Below are 27,504 nucleotides of genomic sequence, written 5' to 3' on the forward strand. Positions count from 1 at the left end.
CGCCGGAACTCGGCGGCCATTGGTCCGTGAGCTCATGGAAATGAACAGAGCCCAATGAGAGCGCGCGGGATGCAGCGCCTCAACCAGGAAGCGGCGGCTGTAGCGCAAGGCGAACCGGGAGTTGTAGTCCGGAGCCGCTCGGCGGAGCAGCGGGGATGCGGAGGGTACGGGGTTGCGGCTCTTCGGCACCGGGCGGCCCCGCCGGGGGCTCGGTCCGACTGCCCCTCGTAAAGCAGCAGCGCCCGGCGCCAGCGGGCGAGCGGCGCAGGACGAGCCGCGGCGCTGAGCAGCAGCGCCATCCGGGCTGCGGGCGGGACATCCGGGCCGGGGGCGCCGATCACGCGCGGTGCAGGCGGAGGGCAGGGCCGGAAGCGGCGGGGGCCGGGCCGGGCCGGGCCGGGCGGGCGGTGCTGGGGCGGCGGCGGGGCCGGGGGCGGCCGGCGCGAAGCGGCGGGGCCCGGCAGCCCGGGGCAGCGGCCGCCGCCATGAAGAAGCAGTTCAACCGCATGAAGCAGCTGGCCAACCAGACCGTGGGCAGGTGGGCGGCGGCGCCGGGGCCGGGCCGGGCGCGGGGGCTGCGCTCCGCAGCCGCGGGGCCGTTCGGGGGCGAAGCTCGGGGGGAGCACGGGGAGCGGCGGGCCATGGGGGGAAGGCTCGGTCATTGCCGTGCCGGGCTCTGCCTCGCCCGCCCGGGGTCGCAGCCACGCCGGGATCCCGGGGACTCTCGGGGGTCCCGAGCCCCTCCCGGGCCCCGCGGGGCCATTTGCATCGGGCGCTGCCTGTCTGCGCCCTGGCGGCTTTCGTTTCCTTTCGCTTCCTTTCTGCCGAGGTGTTTGCCCCATTTCTGCTTTCTCTCCCGTCTGAGAACACTCCGAGAGTGCCTCCCCAGGAGTTCACTCGCCTCCCCAGGACTTGATTTTAACAAAACCACCAGGAGCCCTGTGGGTACGATTGCCACCAGTTTCCAGCTGTCCGAGTCTGACTCGGAAGGTTTTTAACTCGGCTGGGCAGTAACAAATCTGTGCCCAGACAGGGAAGTGCCCCGCAGCCGCGGCTGTCCCCGAGCGCAGCATGCAAATGTCACCGCGCTGCTTCTCTGGCAGAAATCAATGCAGAAACTTCCTCCTGCTTTTAGCAAAGATTTAATTTGAAAATCAGTTCTTATGTTGAGAGTATATATTGAAAGTGTACTGGTACTGATAGTATAAAGTTATTATCTGAGTTTATGTCTTGGTGGCCTCCTTTCCAAGAACTCCCTCCACGGGGTGTTTGTTTTCCTTGGAGCCCACGCAGCCCAGGGCAGGTGTGCCAGCTAATAAACCCAAGGAGGAGATTTTTAATAGGTTTGTTTTGCTATTAAAGAAGGGACAACTTCCTAACCAACCTCGTCCTCTCGTTCCCATTTCACGAGAATCAATGGATTTGTGATGTTGTTGGGGGATTACTGGCATTCCCTGTTTGCATGTGTCAGCCCCACAGCTCCAAATCCCGGGTGGAATGTGGAGCAATCCGGGCTGTACCGGGCAGGATCAGCAGCTCGGGGTGCTTTGTGCCCCGGGGCCAGCTGCAGAGGAATGCAGGGCAGCGTGGAGCCAGCCGGGGGGCTGGCACTGACCTTTGCCCGGGTGCTGGGTGTGGTGTCTGGGCAGGTTCCTGCCCCACACCTGTGCCATGGACTCTGGGTGCCCTGGGCACGCAGGGCTGGGGCAGGCTGGTTTCACTCAAGTGCTGACACTGCTCTCGTTGGTTTTCGTTAAAAATTACACTGCTGTCGTTGGTTTTCATTAAAAGCTACAGAAATTACACCGAGTCGTTTGGTTTTACACGTTTGGTATTCGTTCATGGTGACTGTTTCATATTGCTCACCTGCTGCTCATGTTTCATGTGCTGCTCAAGCATTCCTGTAGTCACCAGGACCTTATTTTGTTTCCCAGAGTAAAATCCCATAGCGGGGAGGGCTTTTAACAGGGTTCACTTCCAGGTATCAGGGCTGAGGCTTTCAGATTTGGTTTGAGAAGCAGTGCAGGGCTCATGAAGACGTGACAGACATCCAGCAGGATCCTGCAGGCTGTAGGATATGTTCTGTTGAGTTGTATTATGTTCTGTTGAGTTGTATTTTGTTCTGTTGAGTTGGTGAACCCGTTTGTTGGTTTTTTACCCTGGGATGGAGTGAGGGGGTCAGGAGGATCCCTGTGGGTGTGTGAATGCCTGCAGGGGTGGTGGCTCAGTGTTCCAGGGCCCGGCGCCGTGGGGACCCTGCAGGGAAGGAGCTGCTGCTGGGAGGAATTTGGGATGTGTGCAGGGGTCCATCCCCTGGGGCTGATCCCTGCCTGGCTGCTGCCACTCCTGGTGCAGTCTGTGGAAGGGCTGTCCCCTCCTGCCCTGCCTTTCTGTCCCTCTGAGGTTCCCGGGCTGTGGGAGGGCAGCCAGTTCCCCTGGGCTCAGCAGGGCTGGGCGCCCTGGGGGTGATGCCTCAATGAGGGGCTGTGGGAGTGCAGGGAGGAATGCCACTGCCCTTCTTCCAGCCAGCTTCCAGGGCTGCCATCCTGGGCCTTGGACCCCAAATATCACACCTGGCATCAGGGAAGTAGCACCTCAATATGGGAAATAAGAATGGATGGGCAAGAGCTCCATCAAAGCTGAGGAATGGCATTTATGAGAAGGCTGTGAGTCCACAGATGGAATTATATGGAGTTATGAAATACATGTAGGAAACTAATTAAAGAGGGGATTAGCTCAGTGGAACAGGATTCCACAATAATTAATAGATGTGTTAAATATTTTGCAGCAATTATCTCATGGATGTTCTTGGCTGCCTTAAGTGTTCAATCTGCTGCTGAGGACTTTATATTTCATATATTGGACAGATTTGTTGTCAGTGCTGCTGAGGGGAGCAGCACAAGCTCTGGGAAATCTAAGAAGTGAAATATCAGGCTTGGGCAGGATGACTGACACACAGCCTGGCACTGGAGGTGGCACCACAAGGTGATCTCAGGGCAGGCTTAGCTGGAGGAGTGGACTGGGAGTCCTGGTGTGTGTAGGTGCTCATGGCATCCTAAAGGCTCTCACACCTAGTCAGGATAATTCCCAAAAAGCAGGGCAGAGGCAGGGCTGGCCAGGAAATCATCAGTTCCACATCAGCTGGAGTAGTGCATTGCCATAAAGTGGCATCTTGCCCACAATGGGCACAGGGCTGGTCACCCAGAGGAACCAGCTCAGAGCTGACTTTACCTTGAGCTACATCCTGAATCCAGCTGCAAACAGCTGGGAAGTTTCACTTAGGCTGAAAAAATTAGCTGGGGAGGGAGTGGAGAAGAAAGGAGTAACTTCTGAGCTTCATGAATTTCAGGTGGCCTGTGATTCCTTCGAGGCCACGTGCTGGGATTGCTTTTGATGGGATTTCTGTCCTAATTCCTCTAAACCTTCATCTCTGTGGAGGCCCAGGGCTTGTATGCCCTGGGAGCAGCTGTGTGTGCTTGGCCCGGGCACAGAGCAGTTGAGGGCTGGTTTGGGACCTGCTGTCTCACAGGTTTGAGGAGGTGAGGTTGTTCCTTCCCTTGGGATGCTCCCTGAGCAGATCCTCACTCCAGCAGAGCACCTGAGTGTTGGGCTCAGGAATTTAAATGGCATTGTGCTTGATGTCAGCAAAGTAATTCTTCACCTGTGTACAAGGGCTTGTCTTGGTTTCCTTTTACCCTTTTGTAAATTACAAAGGAGACAGATTTGATTGGAAGCTTGGGAATATTCTCCTTTATAGCTGCAGTCATCCCTAATGAAAATAAATGTACAGAGCTATTGTCATCAAAGCTTTGCACTGATACACTAATAAGCATTTGAACTACATAGCTGAGTAATTTCCATGAGGAATGAGCCCATGGAGAGGTCTGCATGGTGCTGTTTGCTCACAGAGCTCAGGTTGGTAATGAATGGCATTTCAGGCTGTGACAATCTCCAGAGTTGGGCTTCCGGCCACAGGGGACCAACTGCTGCTGCTGTTGTTGCCATCAGGTTCTTTCTTCATCCTTCAGGTGCAATCCCTCAGTACCATTCTGATTAAAAATGATTCCAGACAACTGCTGGGGAGGTTTGGCTCCGGTGAAGTCACCCAAGATCAGACAGGTGGATTTTCTTACTGCCTTTGCTGGGAGAGATACTCGATCTGCCCTGAGGCTCTTGCAGTAATTTAAACCAGAGACAGGCAGCTCTGACTAATTAGAAATCTGGAAGAGCCCAGAGAGTGCCTCAGAAGGCTCTGGTTTTATGCAAGAGGCTGACTTACTGTAGCTTCTGTGCTCCTTTCCCACTGCTCAAATACAACTCCTTGTGTACAAATAGGTTTTTCCAGGCCCTGCACTCATGGCATTGCTGTGACTCACCAGGAGATTTGGAACATGGCTTTTAATAGCTCGTGTCCTGCATAAAAGTTACTGTGCTGAACTATATTTAGTGTTTCTTCAAGCCACTTGGCAATGTCCGAGTCTTGAGTTGGAACTGGAGTTGTAACATAATTATTACATTAAAGCAAGTTATGTTAAAGTGCCTGATACTGAAATATTGTACAAGGAGGAGCTGTCTACATTTATCTGTACATGGAAAACCTGCTGGAAAGCAATAATTTCTAGTAGTACTTCATGGAAAATGTGGATGATCCAAATTATTCCTTTTTTTTTCCTGCTAAAGCATTATCCATTGATTCTTGTCTTTCCCAGAATTGCTCTGCCTATTATTACTTAAGGAAGGTTTTTCTGCTTCGTCATGTTGTGTTGATAATACTTTGAAACTCGCTTTTTCATGTGTCCTGGGTGATAAAACAAGAGTGCATCCATCTCTCTCAACATTCCATTAATATAACATTAACCTTACAGTGCCATTTAATAACAAAGAATTTCTTCTTTAATGTTTTTCTGGTTTTTGTGGGGTAGGGAAATTGAATATGATTTCAATTGGATATTTGAAAATTTCTGGCTCACCCAAACATCCTTTAATAGAATTTAAATCTGCTGAGTGTTATTTACTTGCACTGCTCATTGTGTTTGGCAGAAGTATGTGAAGAAGTGGTAAACAGGGTTGAAATATTTCATATTTACAGGGCGTTTGCAGGTTGGTATTTGTCTCCATCGGACTGCTCATGAGAAGAAAAATCTCATTTCAGTGTTTATAATTGTTATCTTAAGCATTTCCTGTTTATCTCCAAATGAAGTTCCAGGTCTCTAATTAGGAAATTGCATTAGCTCTTTCTGGATGGCAGCTGAATGCAATGATGGGTTCAAAGGAGTCGGAGTGGATTTAATTAGGGGGATGCTGTTCCTGAGCAGGGTTTGGGGCTGCAGGTCAGGCCCTGGTGGGAGCAGAGTGTGGGCAATGACAGCCCAGGGGTCACTGCTGGAATAAACATCTGGGGAGGGGCTGTGGGACAGGAGCGGCACTGGGGGCTCTGCACAGGCACAAAACTCGGCCAGGTGGAGTTTCCATGCGGGGTGGGAGTAGGGAAAGAGCTCAGTTACCCCAGCAGGCTCAACAAAGTCTCCATATCGCTGCATTTATCTGTTTCCTGCACCCTTTGGGGACCTGGGACACAATGGAATGGCTTGTGCAGCTTGGGAGTTGGATTTTTCTAGCGGGACGAAGTTCCAGTTATAGAAAAGCAGCTCTTCTGTGTTCAGTTTGGGGCTGCTGCTTGTGGTGAGACTTGGCACCCGTGGGGGTTTGGGACTGTGTTATCTCAGTCACAAACCACAGGTTATAGGAATAATTCCAGAAATGGATGTTGGAAGTTGGATCCAAGCTGTGTCTAGGTTGAATTTTGTGAGCATGTCTGTTAATCCCATTGATTCATGTCCCCTTCAAAGCAGATTGCTGAAGGCAAAGGAAAAATCACCTGAATGCACTGAAGGTGAGGACTTTGTAGTGAGTTTGTTCCAGTGTTCTGTTTGGTGGAGAGCGTGGGGAGGCCTGTGAGGCTGAGCTGCTGGGTTGCTGTGCTGGAACCCTGGTAGGACCTGAGGTTCCATCTGTAAATGGGGAAGAAAACAATGTGTTCTGGCCTGGTTCTGGTGTTTCCTTTAGGTTTTGTAAAGGCAATGAGTTTATCAGGATCTTGTAATTCCTCATGGGCCAAGATGATCTCATGTTTAAAGTCCAGGTCACGAAGAGTCCTGAAGATTAGACACTTCAGAAATTACGTTGTGTTTTTAAGAAACTTCTCTGTCATGTCCTTACAAGGGCAGCAGCAGGTTTTAAATCAATGAGTAAGTGGTTGCTCAGCCCTCAGTGTGAAAGGCTCACGGCTTGTGATGTGCTTCCAGACCACATGAAACCTGGGAATGCCTTGCCCAGCTCCAGAGGCGCTGCCAGGGCAGGGTGTGATGCCCAGGGATCCCATGGGTGGCATTTCCCACCCGAGTGCTCCCAGCTCTGAGCCAGGGGTGGCATCTGGCAGCCCCATGTCTGCAGTGTCCCACCTAACCTGGGGAAGCCATTCCCCCTGGCCTGTCACTCCAGGCCCTGTGAACAGTCTGTCCCCATCTTTCTCATCAGCTCTTTCAGGTGCTGGAAGGCCACAATTAGGTCACTCCAAAGCTTCTCTTTCCCAGAGAGAACTAAACTAAACAACAAATTAAATTTTGTTTACTTGAATAGTAAATTGTTGTGAATTCCAGTAGGAACCAGCTGAAGCCTGCTGGTGAAAAGAAAAAAGTAACTATATAACTTTGTATGTCAGGTGCTGAGTGGGCAGTGGGTAAAATACTTGAGATTTTTGTTGCAGAAAAAGAAATTAAAAGATTCCAAGCTGGGGGATTTGGGTAATATTAGTTGCCTTCTTGCATGCGTGTCCTCTTCTCCTTTGGCTGTGTTTGAGCTGCTGCTTGATGAAGCAGATGAGAGGGCTGATAAAATATTCACAATCCAGACAGACACCCTGGGATCTGCTCTGCTGCAGCAGCTCCCTGTTCTGCCAGGGTCAGGACAATGTGAGGATAAAGGCAGCCTCTGTCGCGAGACAGCCTGGCTCACAGTGCCTTAAAATGAAGAATAAAGGGTTCTCTTTCTGTGCAGGTGCCTGCCAGGTGGCTCCAGGAGGGTTTGAGGTGCAGGGCAGCAGGAAGGGCAGTGCCAAAGCTGGCACGCCGTGCTCTGCCACAGCACGAAACCAGAGCCTGAGTCACCATTCCTGGCTGGAGCTGCTGGGGGAGTGGGAAGGGATGTTGTCCAAGGGGTTTAGGTGCATCCAGGCTGCAGGGTTTGGTATCTGACATAACATCAGCATAGGGAAGGAAAAGTACCCCTGGATCTGCTTTTGTGGCAGTGGCTTGGCTGAAGGCACAGGAGGGGCCTCTTTTCCTCCTGATGTTTATTCATATAAACAATGTAATCCACACCATGGATGATTCCTTGATTCTCACTTGATCTGATGGGGGCTCTTGAGAGTGAATAATTTTAGTATCAGGTTATGCCCAGAGTCAAAATCTTGAAATAGTCATGATTTGATCTGCTGAAATAGCCAGAAGTGATGTAAGAGTCTGTTCCAGCCTGATGCTGTAATGGGACACACTTGGAATTGATGAAGGCAAATGTATTTCTTAGATGCTTGAATGTTATTTTAAGGTTATGATCATAGATCTGTGGCCAGAGCTGCTTGTTAGAGGTCATTGTATTAGCAATGACAAAATGCCAAACAACAGGATCTTCCTAGGAAGGGGTTAAATGAAAAGTGTCTTTGTGTGTTAGAAATGTTTTCTAATACTCTGCACAGTTTCTAGAAAGAAAGGAATTGTAACTGAAGTGAGGTAGCTCTGATTTTCAGCATTTAGGAGAGCTTCCAGCCCGCAGTACTGGGCCCTGTCTGAGGCAGCAGCTGGCTGTGGCACAGCTCTGATCTGAAACCAGGGCAGTTTGATTAACCACCAGCTCAACTCGGTAAGGAAGTCTGATTTCAGTAATTCAGAGCCAAGTGCCTTCACAGCACTGGTGGTGACATACCAAGCGATTTGGATGGATTACTGTACTAGATTCCTCATTTTTCAGGCTGTTTGACTGTTGTAGGTACCAGTTGGGAAGGCTAAACTCAATCCTCAGTCTCTTCCAACCCAAACCCTTCCAGGATTCTGTGGTTTTGATTAAAATTTATTCCTTAGGAAGCAAGTAGCCGTAGAACCTTGGAGCTGGAAGCTGCTATTCCATGGCTGATGCACAGGACAGTCGGGATCCTTGTGCAACTTCTCACCAGGAAACAGCTCCTCGAGCCCGGGCCAGCTGGGTGAGGTCAGCACAGCTCCTCTGCCTGAGGTGGAGCCTCTTTCCTGGACAGGGATTGTTGTCTGCCGGAGTTATTGCACTGCACAGTGCCAGGGACATCCTGCAGTGACTGCAGGGCGGTGAATCCAGGGCGTGCAGAATGGCCACATGGCATTTGGGGCTCAATAGAGGAGGAGTTTTTCCTTCTGTCTTGCAAATTGTCCCGTGCTCCACATTGCTGCAGTGGATTTTTGTATACATAACCTCGCTGGTTTCTCAGGACCCCAGTGATGCTTCCAGAGTGAAATTTAAAATTAATTTTTTGATAAGTGGTAGCTTGTACAGCTGGATATTGCACAGACAAGGTAGGTCACTGGTGAGAGCTGAAAATGCTGTTGTACACACAGGTAACACATCCTCCGTGTTTAAAGCTAAGAAAGCTACTTTAGCCAGTGATAGGAGAGTTAATTTCAAAGGCGGGCTGGTTTTTAGGAGAGAAATTGTCCTGCAGGCAGTTTGAAAAGTCACAGCTGAGATATGGCTGTGGGAAATACAGCAGTTATTCAAATGCAGACTCTTCACATATAAATATCAAGCAATTGTTAGGAAACATCAATCCCCAGATTAAAAATTCCATTTTCTGTAGGAAATGAAGCTGATAAAAACCTGATATTCTCACACAGAGAAATCAGTGTGTGAGCTGAGCTTGCAGCTTCTCTTTGGGTCAAGCGTGGAGCTGCTGTGCCCTGCTGCAGAGTGGTTTCACAGGCAGATTAAGTGTTCTGAGCTGCTGGGCTTTGTGGGACAGCAGAGTAATCCTGCTTTTGTAACAGCAGGTCCAGGCGTGTGTGCGAGTGCAGGATCATAAACTTTGGTTAGTGTGAGGCTCCTGCTTTCCTCAGACAGGCAGGGCTTGGGTTTCAGGGGCAGGGTGGCAATGGGAGCCCTGGTGCGGGGCGCTCCTGGCTCTGTGTGTGCTGTGTCCAGGCAACGGGAGCGCGGGAGCCCTGTGGGATCCCGGGGATGCCTCACCTCCTCCTCCTCCTGCAGAAACACAATCAAGGGCTCAGCCATTAATTGTTAATCAGGAAATCAGCGCAAAGGCTCCGTTGTGAAACCGTGGGCATAGGGAATAGTGCCTGGTTTGTCCCCAGCTGACTTTACATAACTTCAGATCCCGGATTCCCTTGCAGCCTTTTGGCTGTTATTTCAATGCTTCCAGCTCCTTTTTGCAGCCTGACTTTCTATTCCTGCTTCATTGTTCTGCCTTTTCTGCATTTCCTTGTTTTGCTTCTTGTGTTGATTCAGTTTGGTTCCTTCTCCAAGGCTTTCTCTTGCCAGTTTTGTGAATCCCCAGACTTAAAATAGATCAGGCTGGGCAATACATTAAAAAAGAGCAGTGTTACCTTTGGTGAAATAATAATTTCTGGACTGGAGCTTTTTGATACTTATGCAAGACTGAAGCCATTGAATGCCTGGGTGCCCTGAGCTGGGGCCTCACCCCCTTCCCAGGGAAGAACTTACTTTTTAATATCGAATCTAAACCTACTTGCTGTCAGCGTGAAGCCATTCCCCCTTGTCAAAGTTTAAAAAAAAAAGAAACAAAATACACAAAAAACGCCCAGGGTTTTTTCAGCAGTTCAGTGAATTTTGTTCATTCCTGTAGTGCATATTTTTCCTATTCAGACATGTCTGTCCTGTAGAAAGCTTGTCTGTGGAAAAGGCAGAGCTGCTTCTTGGAGCCCTTTCCAGCAATTGACAATGCAAGACTTCTGGGAAAAGAAATCACAAAGCTCAAAAATGTCTTCAGTCTGTGCTAATCCACCTGTTTTATGGCTGGAGTGGAAATCAGGATCTGCTTGGAAGTTCAGGAGATGTTGGAGGGTGTTTTGGTAGTTTTTAAAATTCCCTTTTCACATGTGGAGGAGTTCTCGTGTCAGCAGGTGGTTTGGCAAGGGGACTGCATCCCTTAAACCTACAAGCTCCCAAAGTCACAGGGGGAATCTCTGAGCCCTCCTGCCATCCCCAGCCCTGGGCTCTGCTCGCACCTGTGGCTGCCTCGGTGCCCAGAGTCCTGCCAGCCTGATTCCAGCTGCCCTTCCCTTTGTCCCAGTCCCTGGAGCTTGCCCCTCTGGCCACTCTGGGTGGGAAATCCCTTTTCTGGCAGCCAGGTCAGTCCTGGAGCTTGCCCCTCTGGCCACTCAGGGTGGGAAATGCCTTTTCTGGCAGCCAGGCCAGTCCTGGAGCAGCTGGCAGTGGGGATGCTCCTGCCGGGGCAGGGACAGGAGCAGAAGGACACAGCCCCTTGTGGCAGCAGCCCTGCCAGCTGATGTCACCTCCTGGAAATGAAATGTCAGCCCCAGGGTGCAGTTCCATTATCAGTTTAAGCTGATCTTAAGTGGCTGCTGTTGCTGAAAGGGACAGATTTCCCTGTCCCTATCCAGCCTGTCGTGGTGCTGCTGCCCAGCCCATGCCAAGCAGAGGCCCTGGCAGCTGGGAGCAGTTTGGGGCGCTGGATGTGGCTGCAGCCCGAGCTGCCGTGGGGCAGGGAGGGGTGGAAGGAGCCACAGCTCACATTGGGAAGGACAGAGCTCCAGGCAGGGCCCCTGGAGGGCTGGAAGGAGCCACAGCTCACATTGGGAAGGGGAGAGCTCCAGGCAGGGCCCCTGGAGGGCTGGAAGGAGCCACAGCTCACATTGGGAAGGACAGAGCTCCAGGCAGGGCCCCTGCAGGACAGAGGCTGTGGGGAGCCCTGCTCCGTGCCCTGGCTGTGCCCTAGCACACACCTGGGTGCCTGCAGGGCCCAGGTGAGCAGCCCTGGCCAGGTGCTGGCCCCCAGGTGCTGCAGGATCGTTTCTTGCTCCTGGTGCCCAGGTTACATTTCACCTGGAGCTGCTGCTGTGGCCCAAAGCACAGGAATCCCTGTTCTGGCAGCACCTGCTGCTTTGTTGGCACGCAGGGGTTGTAAAATTACACCTGACATTCAGGAATAACAATTCAGGAATTACTTAGATTGCTTTCTGGACTGTGTCTTCTAGCAGAACTGTACCCAGCTAATTTTACATGAATGATTCTGCATAAGTGAGAGGTTGTTGCTTGCTTGGGAGAGACCTTGTGTGAGGATAAACTTTTAAATGTAAATAAATACCTGGCAGTTAAATATTAAAAGCAGTTGCCAAGACGTGGTGTGGAGTGTGTTTGTGTACCTTTTTTAAAAATAAATTATGTTAATAAACTGACATGTTTGGAAAGCTCAAGTTCTGTAGTAGAGTATAGCATAAGAAATGTAGATTTTAGTATTTAAGGGGGGAAAAGCAAAGCATAGGAAATACATCATCATTTGATAAGCTACACCAGAAACTTTAAAAAGTTTGTCTCAGGTTCTTTGGGGTTTTTGGTCACTAATTTATGACAGCTTGTCATAGGACTTTTTTTTTTGGGGAACAAACCTTGAGACCACTGCTGGGTTTTAGCAGTTAGAATGTTAATCCCCTGCAGCACACTTCACCTTTCCTTCAGAAGCTATGAGTAAGTTTCACCAGTCAAATGCACTTTTTAAAAGAAGTCACATTGTTATTTGCCTGACAGAGGTCTGGTGTTTTTCAAAGTCAAAAAGAATATGGGGGAGAGCTTTAATAGCTGTGACTTTGTCCCAGGTACGGAATAGGAGGTCAGCAGTCAGTGTTTAGTTTGCTGGGATAGCAGGTGATTGGAAGCAATTGGATTTACCATTTACTGAATTGTAAATCTGTATTTGTACCCAGAGGTTTACAAGTTGTTGGACTCATCAGGCTGCTCACTGAAACATGGCTTCCTTCCCTCTAACAAAACTGCTGTAAACCGGCTTCTGCTTTCAGACCACAGTTGTATTTTTGCCTGTAGAAAGTTCAGCTCAAATTCATCTCAGGTTTGCAGTGCTGTGGCTCGAGGTGATCAGCCAGCTTTGCTGGACTGAAGCCACCAGTGCTTTTGGTGAACTGCGCCGTGTCTGGTGGAGCTCTCAAGGTGTGATGTTAAAACCACTGAGGGAGGAGCTGTGCAGGGCCTTGCTGCAGTGCCTGTCCCTCCCAGAGTGGCCTGAAAATAGGATTTGGCTTGAGCTGTGCTTGTTCTCCGGGGCTAAATTTACTGCCTGGCTCCGGAGCCCGGCCTTGGATCCATTTCACCAGGCAGGAATTCCAATCCCCTCCTGTGCAGGGCCTGTCCTGGGTTTCCCTGCCCTGCCCAGGAGCTCTCTGCTCTCCTGCCAAGATGATTATCTCCCTGCAGCCTGCTCTGCCTCTCAGCAGAGCACACAGCTCCCACTCCAGGCCTCAGCTGGGAGAGGTCACAGCTGAGCTTGCACAGTGGGTGACCAGCACAGTCTGATGGGGGAGCTCAGTACAGACCATAAAGAAGGAAGGCAAAGAGCAGAAATCTTTCTTTACCCACGGCCTGAGCTGTAGTTGTGCAGCTCTGAGGTGTTTGGGTCACTGAAATGATTTGGAGGTGACACACCATTTTTAAAGGACTGGAAGCACAGGAGCTGCAGCTGGTGGGTGAGCTGCAGAACAGCAGCCTTTGGTGGGACTTCTGCATCACTGAAACATCCGTGGTCATCAGATTTACAGTTAAATCAATTTTAATACATGCACAGAAGCTTACATTTCTAATTTGGGTGAAAAATGAGAATAGGAGGCAAGCTAAAAGTCCTGCTGCTGGCTGGTTGTGGTGTTCCCTGAATACTAATACTGAAAGTGAGTGGTGACTAGCACCTGACAGTGTTCTCTGAGTTATTTGTGAACATTTGAAACCCACTTCAGAGTATTGATGTTTACCTTGGGTCATGCTGGTTTCCATTCAAAAATTAGCCTAAGATCAAACAGGCAGGAGTGACTTGGTCCTGAAACACCTTGGAGTTGTATTTTCTGTGGAGTTTGTCTTGGTGAGTGTTAGAAAAGCAAACCTTTTTGAAGGGAAATTGTCATCTAATTCTGGATTCCTTGTTTTGGAGCAGAGCTGCTGATTCTTTCATTTTTCCTGGCAGCAAGTGCTGCCTATTGTATGTGGAAAGCAGGCAGGATGTGCTGCCAGCCCGCCAAGGTGCTCGGTGTTACCTCACCAGAGGCTGGGCTGGTTCCTCCTGGTAACAAACACAGCTTTGTTTGAGGAAAAACCACCCAGCAGGGAAGGCTGGCTGTAATTCTGTCTCCAGCTTGGGCTGGATGTCTCCTTGCTCCCACTGAAAGCCTTCCAGGGTTGAGGAGTTGTCCCTGCCCTGCCATGGCATCGCCTCTGCCAGGCCCCCGCCCTGCCCAGCTGCTGGGTGAGTCAGGCTTTGTCTCCACGGTGACATTTCAACTGAGTCACTGCTGCTGCTGCCCCTGGCCAGGGTTTCATGGCTCATGTGGCAGGTTAGCTCTCCTTCCTTCCTGGTCAGCCTTTCAGGAGTGTGGATTTCACAGAATCCTGGAATGGTTTGGGTTGGAAGGGACCTCAAAGCCCATCCAGTGCCACCTCTGCCGTGGCAGGGACACCTTCCACTGTCCCAGGTGCTCCAAGCCCTGTCCAGCCTGGCCTGGGGCACTGCCAGGGATCCAGGGGCAGCCCCAGCTGCTCTGGGCACCTGTGCCAGGCCCTGCCCACCCTGCCAGGGAGGAATTCCTTCCTGTATCTGACAGAGGGATTCCCCCAGCCCTGTAAAAAGTCTCTTGCAGTGGTTCTGTAGCTTTCACCTGCCTTGGAGATCAGCCCTGCTTCAGTACTGATGCCCCATTGATGGGCAGGACCAGGGGGCTCTCAGATACTCTTTAGATGAAGCATTATACATGGAAATGTATATTCTTTCCTGGTGGAAGATAAACACTTTTGTCTCAGGAATTCCCATCTGCTCTTTCCAGATGTGCAGAGAAGACTTCTGGCCTGGAAGTGTGAAGGAGCTGCAAAAATGACCAAGTCATTTTGGGGACAAATGACTAAGTTTTTAACCTGTGGGCTGGGAGCTGTTGTGCCCACCCTGCCTGTGCCAAGCCAGGCTTTGAGCTGCAGCAGAGCCCTGTGGCTGGGCTGGGCTTCAGGCTAGGTCAGAAAGAAGGGAAAAAGTAAAGGGAATTAAAAGGAATTATACCATAAAGCACTCTGACAGGAGTTCAATTAGGGCCACATGGAATGCATTTTTTAAATGTCACAGCCAGCCAAAGTATTGTGATTAACATGTCTAGAATAAAAAGGTGCAGTCTTTCCCTGTAAAACCAATTGGATTTTTGCTTGGACTGAGTTAAGACCATGCCACCCACAAGTAGGAAATGGCACCAGCATTTCTGTCCCATATCCTATTCCATGCTAAGTACTGTATTTAGTGTCTTGAAAAGAAAATTTGCCTGAAGAACCAAGAGTTTTGTTAGAAATGAGTTTCTCAGTGTCCTGGCACCAAGGAGGGCACGGCTGGCTCTGCTCGGGGTTTTGGCTGAGCCTGGCAGCTGTGCTGTGCTCAGAGCCTGCCCTGCTGCCAGCCTGAAGTGCTGGTTTCAGAGAGTTCAGTAGTTTTATCCCCTTCTGTCATTAAGAGGATTATTGTAGCCATAACAAACGATTGTTCCCTTGTGTTTTTTACAATCAGTCTTTTAAAAGGCACTGCTGGCTTGAGAGCTCGGTGCCAGCTGGTTCATGTCAGGTTCCTGTGGTGCAGCAGAGCAGCTCCAGCTCTCAGGGGCTCCATTCCCAGGGGAGCAGCTCCATTCTGCTCCAGTGGAGCACAGCAGGTATTTGGGGTTTGGGCAGCTGAAGCCTGTGCTGTTGCTGCAGGTGGGGTGCCAGCCCTGTGTGCCCAATCCAGCATTCCCAGGGTGCTGCCCGTGCCCTGCTGTGTCCCTGTGCCAGCACCACCTCTGGGATTGTCACTGCTGTCACCAGAGGGGTGGGGAGGCTCTGGGACAGGCAGGTCCCCATTTCCCTGGGGATCCTGTCCCCCAAGGCACAGGGACAGCTCCTGCAGGGCCGTCCCATGGAGGGGCTGGGCAGGGCACCTGTCACTAATGGCTTTGCAAGGCAGATTGCACTGCTTGGGCTGAGTGGGGTTCAGCTCTGGGAGTGCAGACAGCCCTGGCTGCTGCAGCCTGGCTTCCAGAGCCTCAGGGTGCCCAGGGGGAAGGAAGCTCCAGTGCAGGGTGTCCAGGCTGGTGGCCTTCCTTGGGGAAGCCCTTGGGAGCACTCTGCAGCTCAGGCTTCCACTTCTTGATTCCAGGAGGATTTCTTCACTGCTTCAATTAGGTAAGGTGCAAATAAGCCTTAACAAGGGCTGAGGACAGAAGTTTAGCAGTGAAAAAGAAAATCTGTTCTTTTTTAGAAGTTTGCTGCTTCCCTGGTTAGCTGGCAGAGGGAATTAGCATCCCTCGAAGCTGCAGTTGGATGGAAACTTCAAACTGGTCATACCTGTAATTCCAGGGAGACAGAGGTTAATTCCAGGGAGACAGAGGTTAATTCCAGGGAGACAGAGGTTAATGCCAAGGGAGCCAGGTCCCTTTGATGGTTTTGCTGCTTTCCCCTGTGCCGAGAGGAGATGGGCTGTGCTGCTATCACAGGGTTGAGTTTTCTCTTTCATGGTTGTGATCACTGAAAAACAACATTATTTAGTGGCTCTTTCTTGGCTTCCTTATTAAAGGTGGAATGTGGGCCTGCAGGAAGGGTGAGGTTTTCCCTGGCTGCACTTCCGAGCCTGACATCACCAGCAGGGGCTGTTCTGCCCTGCCTGGCCCTGCTCCTGCTGCCACCCAGGGCTGGGACAGCATCCCCAGGGAGGACACCTGCATTGTCCCACGGGGCTTTGGGTCCTGCAGAAACCACATCAGTTTGAGAAAAATAAATACAATTGTTTTGCACTTCACAAATGATCCACAATATGTGGGTAAGCGCATTTAAACTGGGAGCAAACTTCTGCTGGCACAATACTGAGCCTCTGTTCGCTCCAGTGGATCAAATATTCTAGGGAAAAGGAAGGGAAGGAGAGATCAAACTGTGTGTTACTCTGAAGTTGTATGGAAGCTCTGTTCTAATGTTTGAGGGGGTTTAAATTAAAGTTGTGGTTACAGCAGAGTGCGTTATGCAGCGATACAATATAAATATATAAATAATAAGTATAAATAATTGCTCTCTGACAGGATGTAATTTCCGTCAGACGAAATGTTTCTGTTTGGGTGGGAGAAAAGTTTATCAATCTTGTCTGTGTTTTCCTCAACAAATAAATATTGCAGTGCTGTCAGAGTATTTCAGCTGCTTTTGCCTGAGTCTGGCTGAGGCTTTGAGCTTTTGCTTTATTCTGGCATTTAATTATTAAACACCTTATGGTTCACAACTAGTTGAAGCAGATAATGTGCTGTAAAATTGAATTCAGATAAATGCTTTAAAAGCACCAACCCAAACCTGAAGGAATCTTGTCCTTGGAGGCTTTTGGCACGTTCAGCTGCGGAGGGCTGATCGGGAACACGAGCTTGCTGTGCATGCCTGCCTTTGCAGTGGGTTATTTGACAGATTGCAGGAGCTGATAAAGGCTGGAGTAGCTGAGGGACTCTGGCAGCAGCAGGGGAAACTCTCAGAACAGGAAGAGAGTGTGCTGGAGTCCCTCCAAGTGCTCCCTGGTGTAGATGTGTAGTAACGGTGAGCACAGAGAGGGAGAGATTGGGCAAATTGAATTTATCTTTATTTTGTAGGCCTGCCAAAGGGAGACTCGATCACTGCTAGAGCCACAGAGCCAACAACAAATAAACCTGTGTCAACACTGAACAATTTAAAGTTTGTGTGAGCTGGGCTGGCAGGGGTGGGAGGTGTGTGCAGGGACAGGAGTGTGTCTGCAGCCTTTGGAAGTGTGTGGAAGCCATCAGGGCTTTTCTGTGGAAGGCAGCCTTTCCTGGGAATGCCATTAATTCTGCTGAGCTTGTCAAGTACCAGAGCCTCTGCTTCAGTGCTGGGAGTTCAGCAGGATGAGGGGATGGGGATTTCTGGTGGAGGCTGTGCGTGTGGGGAGCTTCAGTTTGCCATCCCCACTGCTTCTGAGGGGTAAAGCTCTGCTTTAGTGCTCCAGCACAGAGAGAGGATGCTGCCTCCCCTGCTCTTCTCATGGCTTTATATTCCTGTACAGTCAGGTGCACTGGTTCAATTTGTTTTGGGTTATTCCACGTGCAGTTGGAATCACCATTTGGGGCTGGGTGCAGTGGTTCAGGTGCACTGGTTCAGTTTGGGTTATTCTGTGTGCAGTTGGAATTACCATTTGGGGCTTGGTGCAGTGGTTCGTGCACGTCAGTTTGGTTATTCTGTGTGCTTGAACACCATTTGGGGCTGGGTGCTGTGGTTCAGGTGCACTGGTTCAGTTTGGGTTATTCTGTGTGCAGTTGGAATCACCATTTGGGGCTGGGTGCAGTGGTTCAGATGCACTGGCTCAGTTTGCTTTGGGTTATTCCACGTGCAGTTGGAATCCCCATTTGGGGCTGGGTGCAGTGGATTTGTGCTGCAGGCTGGGCACTCCAGGGGTGTCAGGGTTTCCCAAACCCCCTGGGACAGGTGAACATGGTGCTGTTTGCAATCATGGCATCATAACTTGGAACTGAGCAGGTTTTGTTGGAATTGCTGAGGCAATCTGTGACCCTGAACATGCCAGTTGTCTGACAATGGTCTTTTTTCCTCCCTTAGGGCTGAGAGAACAGAGGTACTCAGTGAAGACCTGTTGCAGGTATTGTAACATGCTTCATATGTATTTTTTTAATGTTGTGCTGTGTGAGCTTTCTGAGGTTTGTGGGGTACCTGATGTGGGGAGAAACACTGTACACGTCAGGGATGGAACCCTGGATTTTTCGGCACCTGAAAAAACAGGTACATTTTGAGTAGAAAAACTCAGTCACTTCTGTTTCTGAGTGCAATCACATGGCTTGGTAGAATGGAGGAGGAACCATTCCTGCTTTTAATGAGATGAACAGGCCTGCTGTTCAGCAGGAGCCATTGGTGCTGTGCCAGTCTGGCTGGGGAGGATGAGGAAACCCTGCTGGGCACAGCTGATTTCTGTCCTCGCTGCTTTCACCTGGACACATCAACTGGGCCTTAAGAGAAGTGGCACAAAAATCATCCTAACTGCTCACTAATAATGTCTGTTACTGCTTGAAGTAGTGTACAAATGCTTCTTGTTTAGCTGTGATACTTGTTCTCAGATTTGTCATGCTGACATCGATTTGTTTGCAGACTTGTCATCTCTGTGCAGATTTATCATCTCATCAAACACGACTTTCGTGGTGGAATTTAAGCTGCAACTGTCACATTAGCAAGGGTGACTGATTCCATGGAGCAGATTTGCCTGCAGACTTGTCCCACGTAGCTGTCTTCCCCTGGTTTCTCTGCGAAGGGTTTGTGAAAGGAACACGAGTCAGGGAGGGAAGTCAGGCTGGCTGCTCCTGGACTCGAGTGTGGTGCTCATTTCTGGTCCATCACAGAGCAGCTCACCTGAGCTCAGGGCCTGCAGGTGGAGCAGGGAGGTGATGGAGGTGCCTCTGCTTCAGAGCTCTCCAGGTCCAGGAGGCAGCTGAGGGAGTGTGCCAGCCTTCAGACATGAGTTCAGCACAAATACCCAGAATTACAGAGTCCCAGACTGGTTTGGGGTGGAGGAGACCTCAAAGCCCATCCAGTGCCACCCCTGCCATGGCAGGGACACCTCCTGCTGTCCCAGGTGTTCCCAGCCCTGTTCAACCTGGACAGGATCCAGGCAGCCACCCGTGCCAGTGTAATTACCTCAAACATTTCTTAATTTATTTAAACTAAAAATAATCCTCCCAGCTTGACAGTTCTGTTCTTAATTTCTGGGGAGGTGTGCAGCTCAGAGGCACAAAGGATGTTAAACACCTTGGTAGCCTGTGAGAGCCCAGCTGGTTTCTTGCTTAGCTGCAGAATAGTAACAAGAAGTGAAAGCCAAAAGCTCTGCTGCTCGTTGCCAAAAAAATTTTGCAAGCAAGGCTTTCCCAGGCCCCGAGCAGCCTGGCTACACCCAAGTGGAAGAATTTACTCACTTGTTTGTTTGCTCTTGGGGGCTTGAGCAGGGGCAGGAGGCTCTTATCTAACCCACGAGTTTGGAAACATGGTGCTGCTCACTTCACAAACATGGCTCACAGTTGGGCTTTTTTATATTTAGCCCAAGCTTTGCCACAGGATTGTTGCAGCTTTTTTTTGTTCTGTTTTCTGAAGGGTTGTGCTCCATTTCAAGTGTCTGTTCAGTGTGTTTCATCTGAAGACAAGGGCTGTAATTCAGTGCTCAAAAGGCCTTTACAATAGCCCTGCTTTCTGGCACGGCCCTGTGGCGGATAATAAAGCAATTGTGTGATGTGCTGTACTCTGGGGATGGCCTGAGGGGACAGACAGCGTGGCCCCTGGGTCACACTGTCACTTCAGAGGTGGCTTGAAGGAGATTAATGTCCTTTGTGGTGTTCTTGCCCTCTGTGCCCTAGAGGGCAGATCAGAGAGGAGAGGGTAGGACTGAAGTTGTGGGGTCATGTTCCTGCTGTCGGTCATCTGCCCTCCCTGCAGCTCAGGTGCCTGGAAAGAGCCTTGGCAATGTGTGAGCTGCAGAGCTTTCCAGGGAGCGCCAGGCAGGGCTGCCCAGGCTGTGCCAGGGGCTCAGAGGTGCCTCAGCCCCCGGCTGGCACCTGCACCACGTGTGGGACACCCTGGGCTCAGTGTTAGAACTTCGAACTGCCTGGCCTTGCAGAAGTGAATCCTTCTGTAACAAGAGGATGGTTTAGAGTGTGGTGGTGGTGTTTGCTCCCACGGAGGTGGCACAGGGTGCCCAGAGCAGCTGGGGCTGCCCCTGCATCCCTGGCAGTGCCCAAGGCCAGGCTGGGCAGGGCTGGGAGCAGCCTGGGACAGTGGGAGGTGTCCCAGGCCCTGGATGGGATTTAAAGTCCCTTCCACCCCAAACCATTCCAGAATTTCATTTTGAAGATAACACAAGAGAAGTGAATAATCTTAGCTGCAACAATAGAGCAGAGCAATACCTGCTTGTTCATTGATCTCCTTATAGACTTTTCCCACCTGGATTTAATTTTGAATTTGTTGCTCCGTGCTCGGTAGATAAAAGGCAGAGCCTTGTGCCCTCAGAGCAATCTCTGGGCAGTTTCTCTGCAGCTTTTCTACCCCAATAGATTTTTAATGATAGTTTTGAGCACTTCAGCTTAGGTTCATTTTGTCCTCCTGAAAATATAATAAAAGTGATTTTAGAGCTGTGTCAAAAACTGGAATATGTTCAGATTATTTCTACAGATGAAATCTACTTTTTTTTTTCCCTTGCTTTTTAAATAGAACCCATTCCAAAGGGCCTCCTGTTATTCTTGGTGAGTCATCAAAATGCAGATAAACAGCATTCTTTGGGTGCTGTGCACAGAGAGCTCTGTGCCATGAGCAGTTCTGTCCCACTGCTCATCTCTGTGTTTGTTTTTGTTCTTTGAAATAAAATAGTCCAAATTCCTTCCTTAAAATCCCTTAAAAGAACAGTTTATTGTGTATATATTTGTCCTATTCACAGACTGTGTATTAAGCCATGTTTGAATTAGATGCAGATAAACAGAACTCTTGTTTGGGCTTTGACTCCTATTTTTTAATTCCATATCCCATTTGAACCTCAGTGGTCTCTCCCTGGAGATTCTGTTTTGCTCAGCATGTGGGAGCTGTGTCCTTGTGTTTAGCAGCCAGGGAAGGACATGCAGGAGCAGCTTGGAGTCCAGGTTTGTACAGTGGGAAGGAGCTGTCAGATGTGTCTTCAGCACCTACTTCACAAGGTCACAGTGAAAATGATGAGTTTTCCCAGAGTTTTCTCTCTAAATTAGTGTCTTAGGTACCTGCATGTGCCATTCATCTCAGATGCCAAGTGCCACCCTGATTCCCTTTTGCCAAGCAGGGCAATGCTTTTTCCCTTTCCCACTTTCCAGTGCCATGAGCTCTGACTGAATCTCTGTGCCACTGAAGAGGAAAACCAATTTCAGTTTCCCCCAAGCATTTTTGCTGTCAGGCACTTCTGCTAAGCAGCTGCACTTCTTGTAAGCTGGAGAATTTGAGAAATCTGCAGCCCAGAGCGGCGTGTGGTACAGGGGGAAGGTTTTCTGCTGAGGCCAGGAAAATAACTTCTGGTTTTTGTGTTGTTTTCTCTTCCTCCCTGTGCCTGAGCAGATCGAGAGGCGGCTGGATGCCGTGAGGTCCGTGTGCCACCTGGCCCAGAAGAGGCTGATTGCCTGTCTGCAGGGCCAGCATGGCACTGACCCTGACAAGAGACACGTGAGTACAGCTGGGGGTGCCACCAGGGCAGCCTGGCTCTGCCAGAGCAGCAGCACAGCTCTGCCAGAGTGCCACCAGGGCAGCCTGGCTCTGCCAGGGCAGCACAGCTCTGCCAGGGCAGCACAGCTCTGCCAGGGCAGCTCGCTGCTGCCACTGGTGACACCACAGTGACACTTCAGTGAAACTTCAGTGAAACCCCAGTGACATCCCAGTGAAACCCCAATGAAACCCCAATGAAACTCCAGTGACACCTCAGTGAAACTTCAGTGAAACTCCAGTGACACTGCTGTGACAGCCCACTGACACCCCAAGGAAACCCCAGGGACACCCCAGTGACATCTCAGTGACAGGTGACAGCCCAGTGCAACACCAGTGACAGTCCAGTTAAACCCCAGGGACACTCCAGTGAAACTTCAGTGCCAGCCCAGTGCCAGCCCAGTGCCAGCCCAGTGCCAGCCCAGTGACACCCCAGTGACACACCAGTGCCAGCCCACCCCAGCACAGCCTGGAGCAGCTCAGCAGTGCCAGGACACCTCGTGTCCCTGCTGGGTGCTGGGGGCTCTCCTGCCCCAGCTGGGGGAGGTAATTGCAGCTCTGGAGCTCTGATCCAACCAGGGCAGATGATTGCAGCTGTGCCCCAGCCAGGGCAGATGATTGCAGCTCTGCCCCAGCCTGGGGAGGTAATTGCAGCTCTGCAGCTCTGCCCCAGCCTGGGGAGGTAATTGCAGCTCTGCAGCTGTGCCCCAGCCAGGGCAGATGACTGCAGCTCTGCAGCTCTGCCCCAGCTCCTCAGGTCTGGAGCTGCCCTGACAGCTGAGCTGGCTGGCAATGCTGTTCTGTACCCATTTGGTTCTGCCCTCCTTAGCAAAGCTGCAGGTGGGTTTTCTTAGAGCATCAGAGCCAGAAAGAATTCACATTCACACTTCCCTTTTATTGAGTAACAGACCTGGAGCAGGGGCACACAGGAGAGAGAGGTGACAAGCTGGGTGCTTAAATCTTGGCTCAAAGCTGTTTATCTCTCCTTGGCAGTGGCTGAGATACACTTTGGGCCAGTGATTCCAGCTAAAACTGAGAAGAAAGTGCTTTTCAGAGTGTCTGAGAATAGGAGTCTTGGGCTCAAAACTTTTTGTGACTTGGCATTTTCCTGGAGTCCAGGAATGAGCTGTTTGTGTAATAGAAACCATATGGAAGGGGAGCAGAACCTGAGAGGGGATGTGCTGGAAAGAGTGAGCAGCACCAAGCTAAGCACTGTTCCTTCTGTTCCACAGAAAAAGCTTCCTCTAACAGCTCTGGCTCAAAACATGCAGGAGGGCTCCGTCCAGCTGAGTGATGAAACTCTGCTGGGGTAAGTGTTTGCCTTTTCCCTGACTTGCTGTCTGACATCTTATTGCCTGCAGGGCTCTAATTAGAACCTCTGGGTGCACAAAGGCTGGTTTCAGTCTAATAAAACTTAGTATTTCTAGATTCTTTCTCTAATCCAAAGGGAGGAACTGTGAGCAAGCAGTTTTTCTGGAATGATCTGGGGACAAGCTTTAGGCTGAATTGCATTCCAGAGGATTCTGATTCTCTGCTATCATAAAAGCTTTTAAAATGTCTTTTTTCTTTGTGGCTTAGTAGAATTATCATCTCCATTTGAAGTTTAAAATGTTGTGCATTCTACAATTAAACTGCATTTTTTTAAACTGCATTTTTATTTTAAACTGCATTCTGCAGGTTTGAATTGATGACTTAAAATAATATCAATGTGCATTAATGGCTCCTAGTTCAAAGTAGCCCAGATTTATCTGTCCTGGAAAAGTGCTTATTTACAATTAACAGGAAAGTGGCTGAAACAAATGAACCTCCCTGAGCTGAATTCCTGGAGCCAAGTGGGTTTTTTCATTGCTGGTGGGAATTCTTATGGAGACAGTGTAGAATGACCTCAGAAACCTCTGAGAACATATTTCTGAGCCACTGCAGGAGATTTAAACCTGGATAAAAATCTCACAGAATGGGGCTTTTCCTTAGAACAAGCATAAAATGAAGGTCAAGTCATGGCTTTGGAGCCTGAGATGCTGGGGATGGCATTGCTGGGAATTAAGGTGTTAAGACCTTCACATTAAAGGGCCTTAGGAGCAAATGAAATACTGCATTGAGCAGTTTCTCTGTGAGATGGAAGGATGGGCTTGGAAATACATACTGAGTTCTGTGCCCTCAGGGCTGCTGCAATCACCTGGATGTCTGGAAGCCTCCAAAGTGTTGTCATGGCTCAGGAATTTAGAAGAAAAAGGTTTAATAACAGCACTTGCCTGTCGCAGATAGCTCCAGGAGAGCACAGAGCAGTCGGGTTCAGGCCATGGAGGGTTGCATTGCTTTCTACAGCACAAAGCTTTGCAGAGCTCTGCTCTGCCTTCAGTCCTTCTTCAGTCAACAACTGCCGTGACAATTTCTGTAATTCTTACAGGAAGATGCTGGATACCTGTGGGGATGCAGAGAATAAACTGGCAATGGAGCTCTCGCAGCATGAAGTACAGATTGAGAGAGAAGTTATAGACCCACTGTGCCTGCTGACAGAGGTGAGACAGCTCAGCCTGGGAGAACACACCTGGATTGATGCATAAACTGAGCAAAAGTGGTTCATCTCAGTGCTGGTATTAAAAACTGCTTTAAGGAGCCCTGTGTTAGTGGTGGAAAGTGGGTATGAAACCTACAACGTGTAATTTGTTACAATGCACAATTTAAAATGGAATGTGAGCCCCTAATTCTCATTTCAGACAGAGATCCCAAACATTCAGAAGCAGAGGAAGCAGCTTGCAAAGCTGGTGCTGGACTGGGATTCTGCAAGGGGAAGGTAGGAGAGCATTTTAGTTCCTGTGTGCTTTTCTGTCCATGTGAACTCCTTGTTGGCATCTCATGGCACCTGCTCTGCTCTGGTGCTTGCTCCTGAAGTGCTGCTGGGAGCAGGCAGTAGGTGAAAAAAGACAAACTTACATTTCAGTTACACCAGAAGAGGACCCATGACTGCTAGATCCAAACAGAATCAAGATTTCAGAGTTCTTACATGCCTGTATACAGTTGGAAAAATGTTGGAAACTCATCCAGTTTCCAGTTCATGCAAGTGTTTAATTTAAATAAGGAATCACTGAAGTTCTCAGCTTAAAGAGGGAGCAGGAGCTCTCTGTGTAACCACACCAAGTGCTTTTACAGCCCTGTGTGGAGCCATCTCCCTGGGAGGCTCCTGGGCCGTTCATCTCACCCCTGAGTGCCATTTTCAGCATTTCCACACCCATGTTATGGGGCAGACACAGGATCCCTGGTGATTTTTATAGCTGCTGGTGGATTGTGTCAGCATGTCATGAATGGTGTGTTTGGAACCTTTTGGTTCTGTTGGAAAACCTCTGGAACTGTGGGAATTGTTTCTTGTAGAGAGAAACCAATTCCAAGGGAGCCATAAAAGCAGATCTGTGTTGAATATTGATTCTCACAGAATGAAACTTTTCTTCCCCAGGTACAACCAAGCCCACAAGACTTCAGGAACAAATTTCCAAGTGCATCCTTCAAAAATAGAATCTCTTAAGGAGGAGATGGATGAAGCTGGAAATAAAGTAGAGCAGTGCAAGGTAAGGACAGGATGAGTGTCCCTTCCACAGCTCCCACGGCATTGCCCAGCTGTGCAGCTGCAAATCATGTGGCTGTGACTGTCCTGGGGGCATTTTCATGCCAGCTGATCTCTGGATTGCTGTAGTTCAATGAGGAACTCCATCCAGGGTGTTTCTAAGTTGGCTATTGGACATTTTCGTGCCAGCTGATCTCTGGATTGCTGTAGTTCAATGAGGAACTCCATCCAGGGTGTTTCTAAGTTGGTTATTGGACATTATTTTCAGTCTCAGTCTGAGCCAGCTGTGTCCCGGCCATGAATGAGTGCTCAGGGTGCCTGGGTGCTCCGGGCCATGGAGCAGCTGTGCAGTAGGAGGCACCTGGAGGAAGCTGAAGCTGGGCCTGTGACACCTCCCAGGACCTGTGACACCCCTGAGCAGCTCACATTCATTTTCACTTCTCAGCAGCAAATGCTCCATTGAGTACTGAGAACTGAAACCATTTTTATTAGCACTTGTCTTTGAGTGCTATAAATAACTGGGCTGAATGGCAATATGTCCTTGACTGAAGGGGGCAAATTGCTTTGCTGCATAAACCAGAGTTAAGATTCTGAAATCACTTTGAAGAAATGATTGAAGCTTGAAGAGCACTTGGAGCAGAGCAGGTGCATTACAGCTTCTCAGTTCAAACTTCCTGCAGGCAAAATGAACACAAGGAATGTGTCTGTGTGATTTGAGATGAGTAAATGTGCTGTCCTGGTTTGCATGTTCCCCAAAGGATCAGCTGGCTGCAGACATGTACAGCTTTGTGTCCAAGGAGGGGGAGTACGCCCGCTGCTTTGTCACGGTGAGTGCTGCCCCTGGGCTCTGCTCCTGCACAGCTGGGCACACACACTGCGTTCTCAGAGGTGGCATTTGTGTGCTAAACCTTTAGTCTTGTCTAATGTGCTCATCAGAAGCTAATGCTCTTTTTGTTTTTAAAATGTGGCTTCTGTTCTCAGTTATTAGAAGCACAAGCAGATTACCATAGAAAAGCATTAGCAGTCATAGAAAAGGTCCTACCCGAAATTCAAGCCCATCAAGGTAAAGTAACCTGTGCTCTGGCTGATGCTTCTCCTTGCCTGTGCCACCTATGCACAATATTCTCCTCCTCTATCTTGATTCTCTTGCATGCAGACTGATTTAATGAGGCCATTTTGATCTGCTTAACAATTTTACATTCCCAAGCATAATTCCATCTTCCTGTTCTCCAGAGTTCTCCAGCCATGTTTAACACACTAATCAAATGTTAATTAAGGATCTCTCTGATACCCAGGAGGGTAGAGGAAGGATTTTTCTATTTGCTTACCTGTTTTCCTTGTGCCCTTTTGCTGAGTCACAGCTGGCTCTTCAGGCCAATGGAAGTGTCACTGTGATTTGGTTCTTGAGTGATTACAGGTGATTATCAGGAAAACTCCATGGATTTTAAGGAGCTGGATTTTTTTCCCCCTCATTTTGTGCAGTCCTCTTCCCCAGTGTGCACTTCATGCAGGGAAACAGAGAGTTTGGGTTCTTGTGCTGATTATCAGCTGTTTAAAAGATGGAATTGTACAGCTTCATTTCTTCCCTAAGAAGAACTGGAACTGCTGCCAAGCTTCCACTGTCAGGGGACTTTCTTTGGGATGAAGATGCACTGTGTGTTTTGGAAACTACTCCCCAAAATATTGGCTGTGCTGTCCCTGAGTCTTCGGAGCTGTAGGTGAACAGAGTCTGAGGGAAAATACAGAAAATACAGTCTGAGCTGAGGAAGGCTCAGGTATCTTCAGCTGATGCAGGTTGTTAAAGATGAACCAATCCAAGACATAAATCAGTGGGAGCATTGTGGAAAATGGTGTGGGATATCTGTACTCTGTGGGAGAGGAGGGGATGCTGCTACAGCAGCAGGGCTGTGCAGAAGGTTCTTTGTGGATATGGCTGCTTGAAATTTGTTATTTTTGCATGGAAACTTGGGACAGAGCAGCTGAGCAGCAAACACTTCAGAGCTGGCCTCCCTAGAAGGGGCTGGGAGTCATGGTGGCCAAGTGCTGAATGCAGGGAATTTCTCACCTTGTGTTCCTAGCTGCAGTGTCAGTTAGAATCCCACAAAGGTTTGGTTCAAGGGACGCTAAAGCCACCCAGTGCCACCCCTGCCATGGCAGGGACACCTTCCACTGTCCCAGGCTGCTCCAAGCCCTGTCCAGCCTGGCCTGGGGCACTGCCAGGGATGGAGCTGGGACTCTGAACAAGTGCTGAGCTTTCTTTTCCTAATGTTTGCTGTAATTTGCAGAGGTTGGGAAATGCCATGTGCATCTCATGGCGTGCTAACAAACGAGAGGGACTAAAACAAGACAAGGGAGGTGATTGATGTGGTTTTGTAAAGAAAAGGGGTGAATTAAATCCT

General features: G+C 49.6%; 1 protein-coding gene across 4 annotated transcripts in view; it reads left to right on the top strand.

Moving 5' to 3' along the window:
* The first annotated feature begins 425 nt into the window (after positions 1–425).
* Positions 426–27,504, top strand: part of ARHGAP17 (Rho GTPase activating protein 17) — a 41,890-nt gene continuing 14,811 nt past the window's right edge. For all 4 annotated transcript variants that reach the window (XM_030958215.1, XM_030958212.1, XM_030958214.1 and 1 more), the window contains exons 1-9: positions 426–538; positions 17,896–17,935; positions 21,406–21,510; positions 22,779–22,855; positions 23,954–24,065; positions 24,264–24,340; positions 24,998–25,109; positions 25,864–25,932; positions 26,087–26,168. In XM_030958215.1, the coding sequence (XP_030814075.1) occupies positions 486–538; positions 17,896–17,935; positions 21,406–21,510; positions 22,779–22,855; positions 23,954–24,065; positions 24,264–24,340; positions 24,998–25,109; positions 25,864–25,932; positions 26,087–26,168 (727 nt within the window). In that variant the 5' untranslated portion in view covers positions 426–485. The remainder of the gene's footprint in view (positions 539–17,895; positions 17,936–21,405; positions 21,511–22,778; positions 22,856–23,953; positions 24,066–24,263; positions 24,341–24,997; positions 25,110–25,863; positions 25,933–26,086; positions 26,169–27,504) is intronic.

This window comes from Camarhynchus parvulus, chromosome 14, assembly GCF_901933205.1.
Source record: "Camarhynchus parvulus chromosome 14, STF_HiC, whole genome shotgun sequence".
NCBI lineage: Eukaryota > Metazoa > Chordata > Aves > Passeriformes > Thraupidae > Camarhynchus > Camarhynchus parvulus.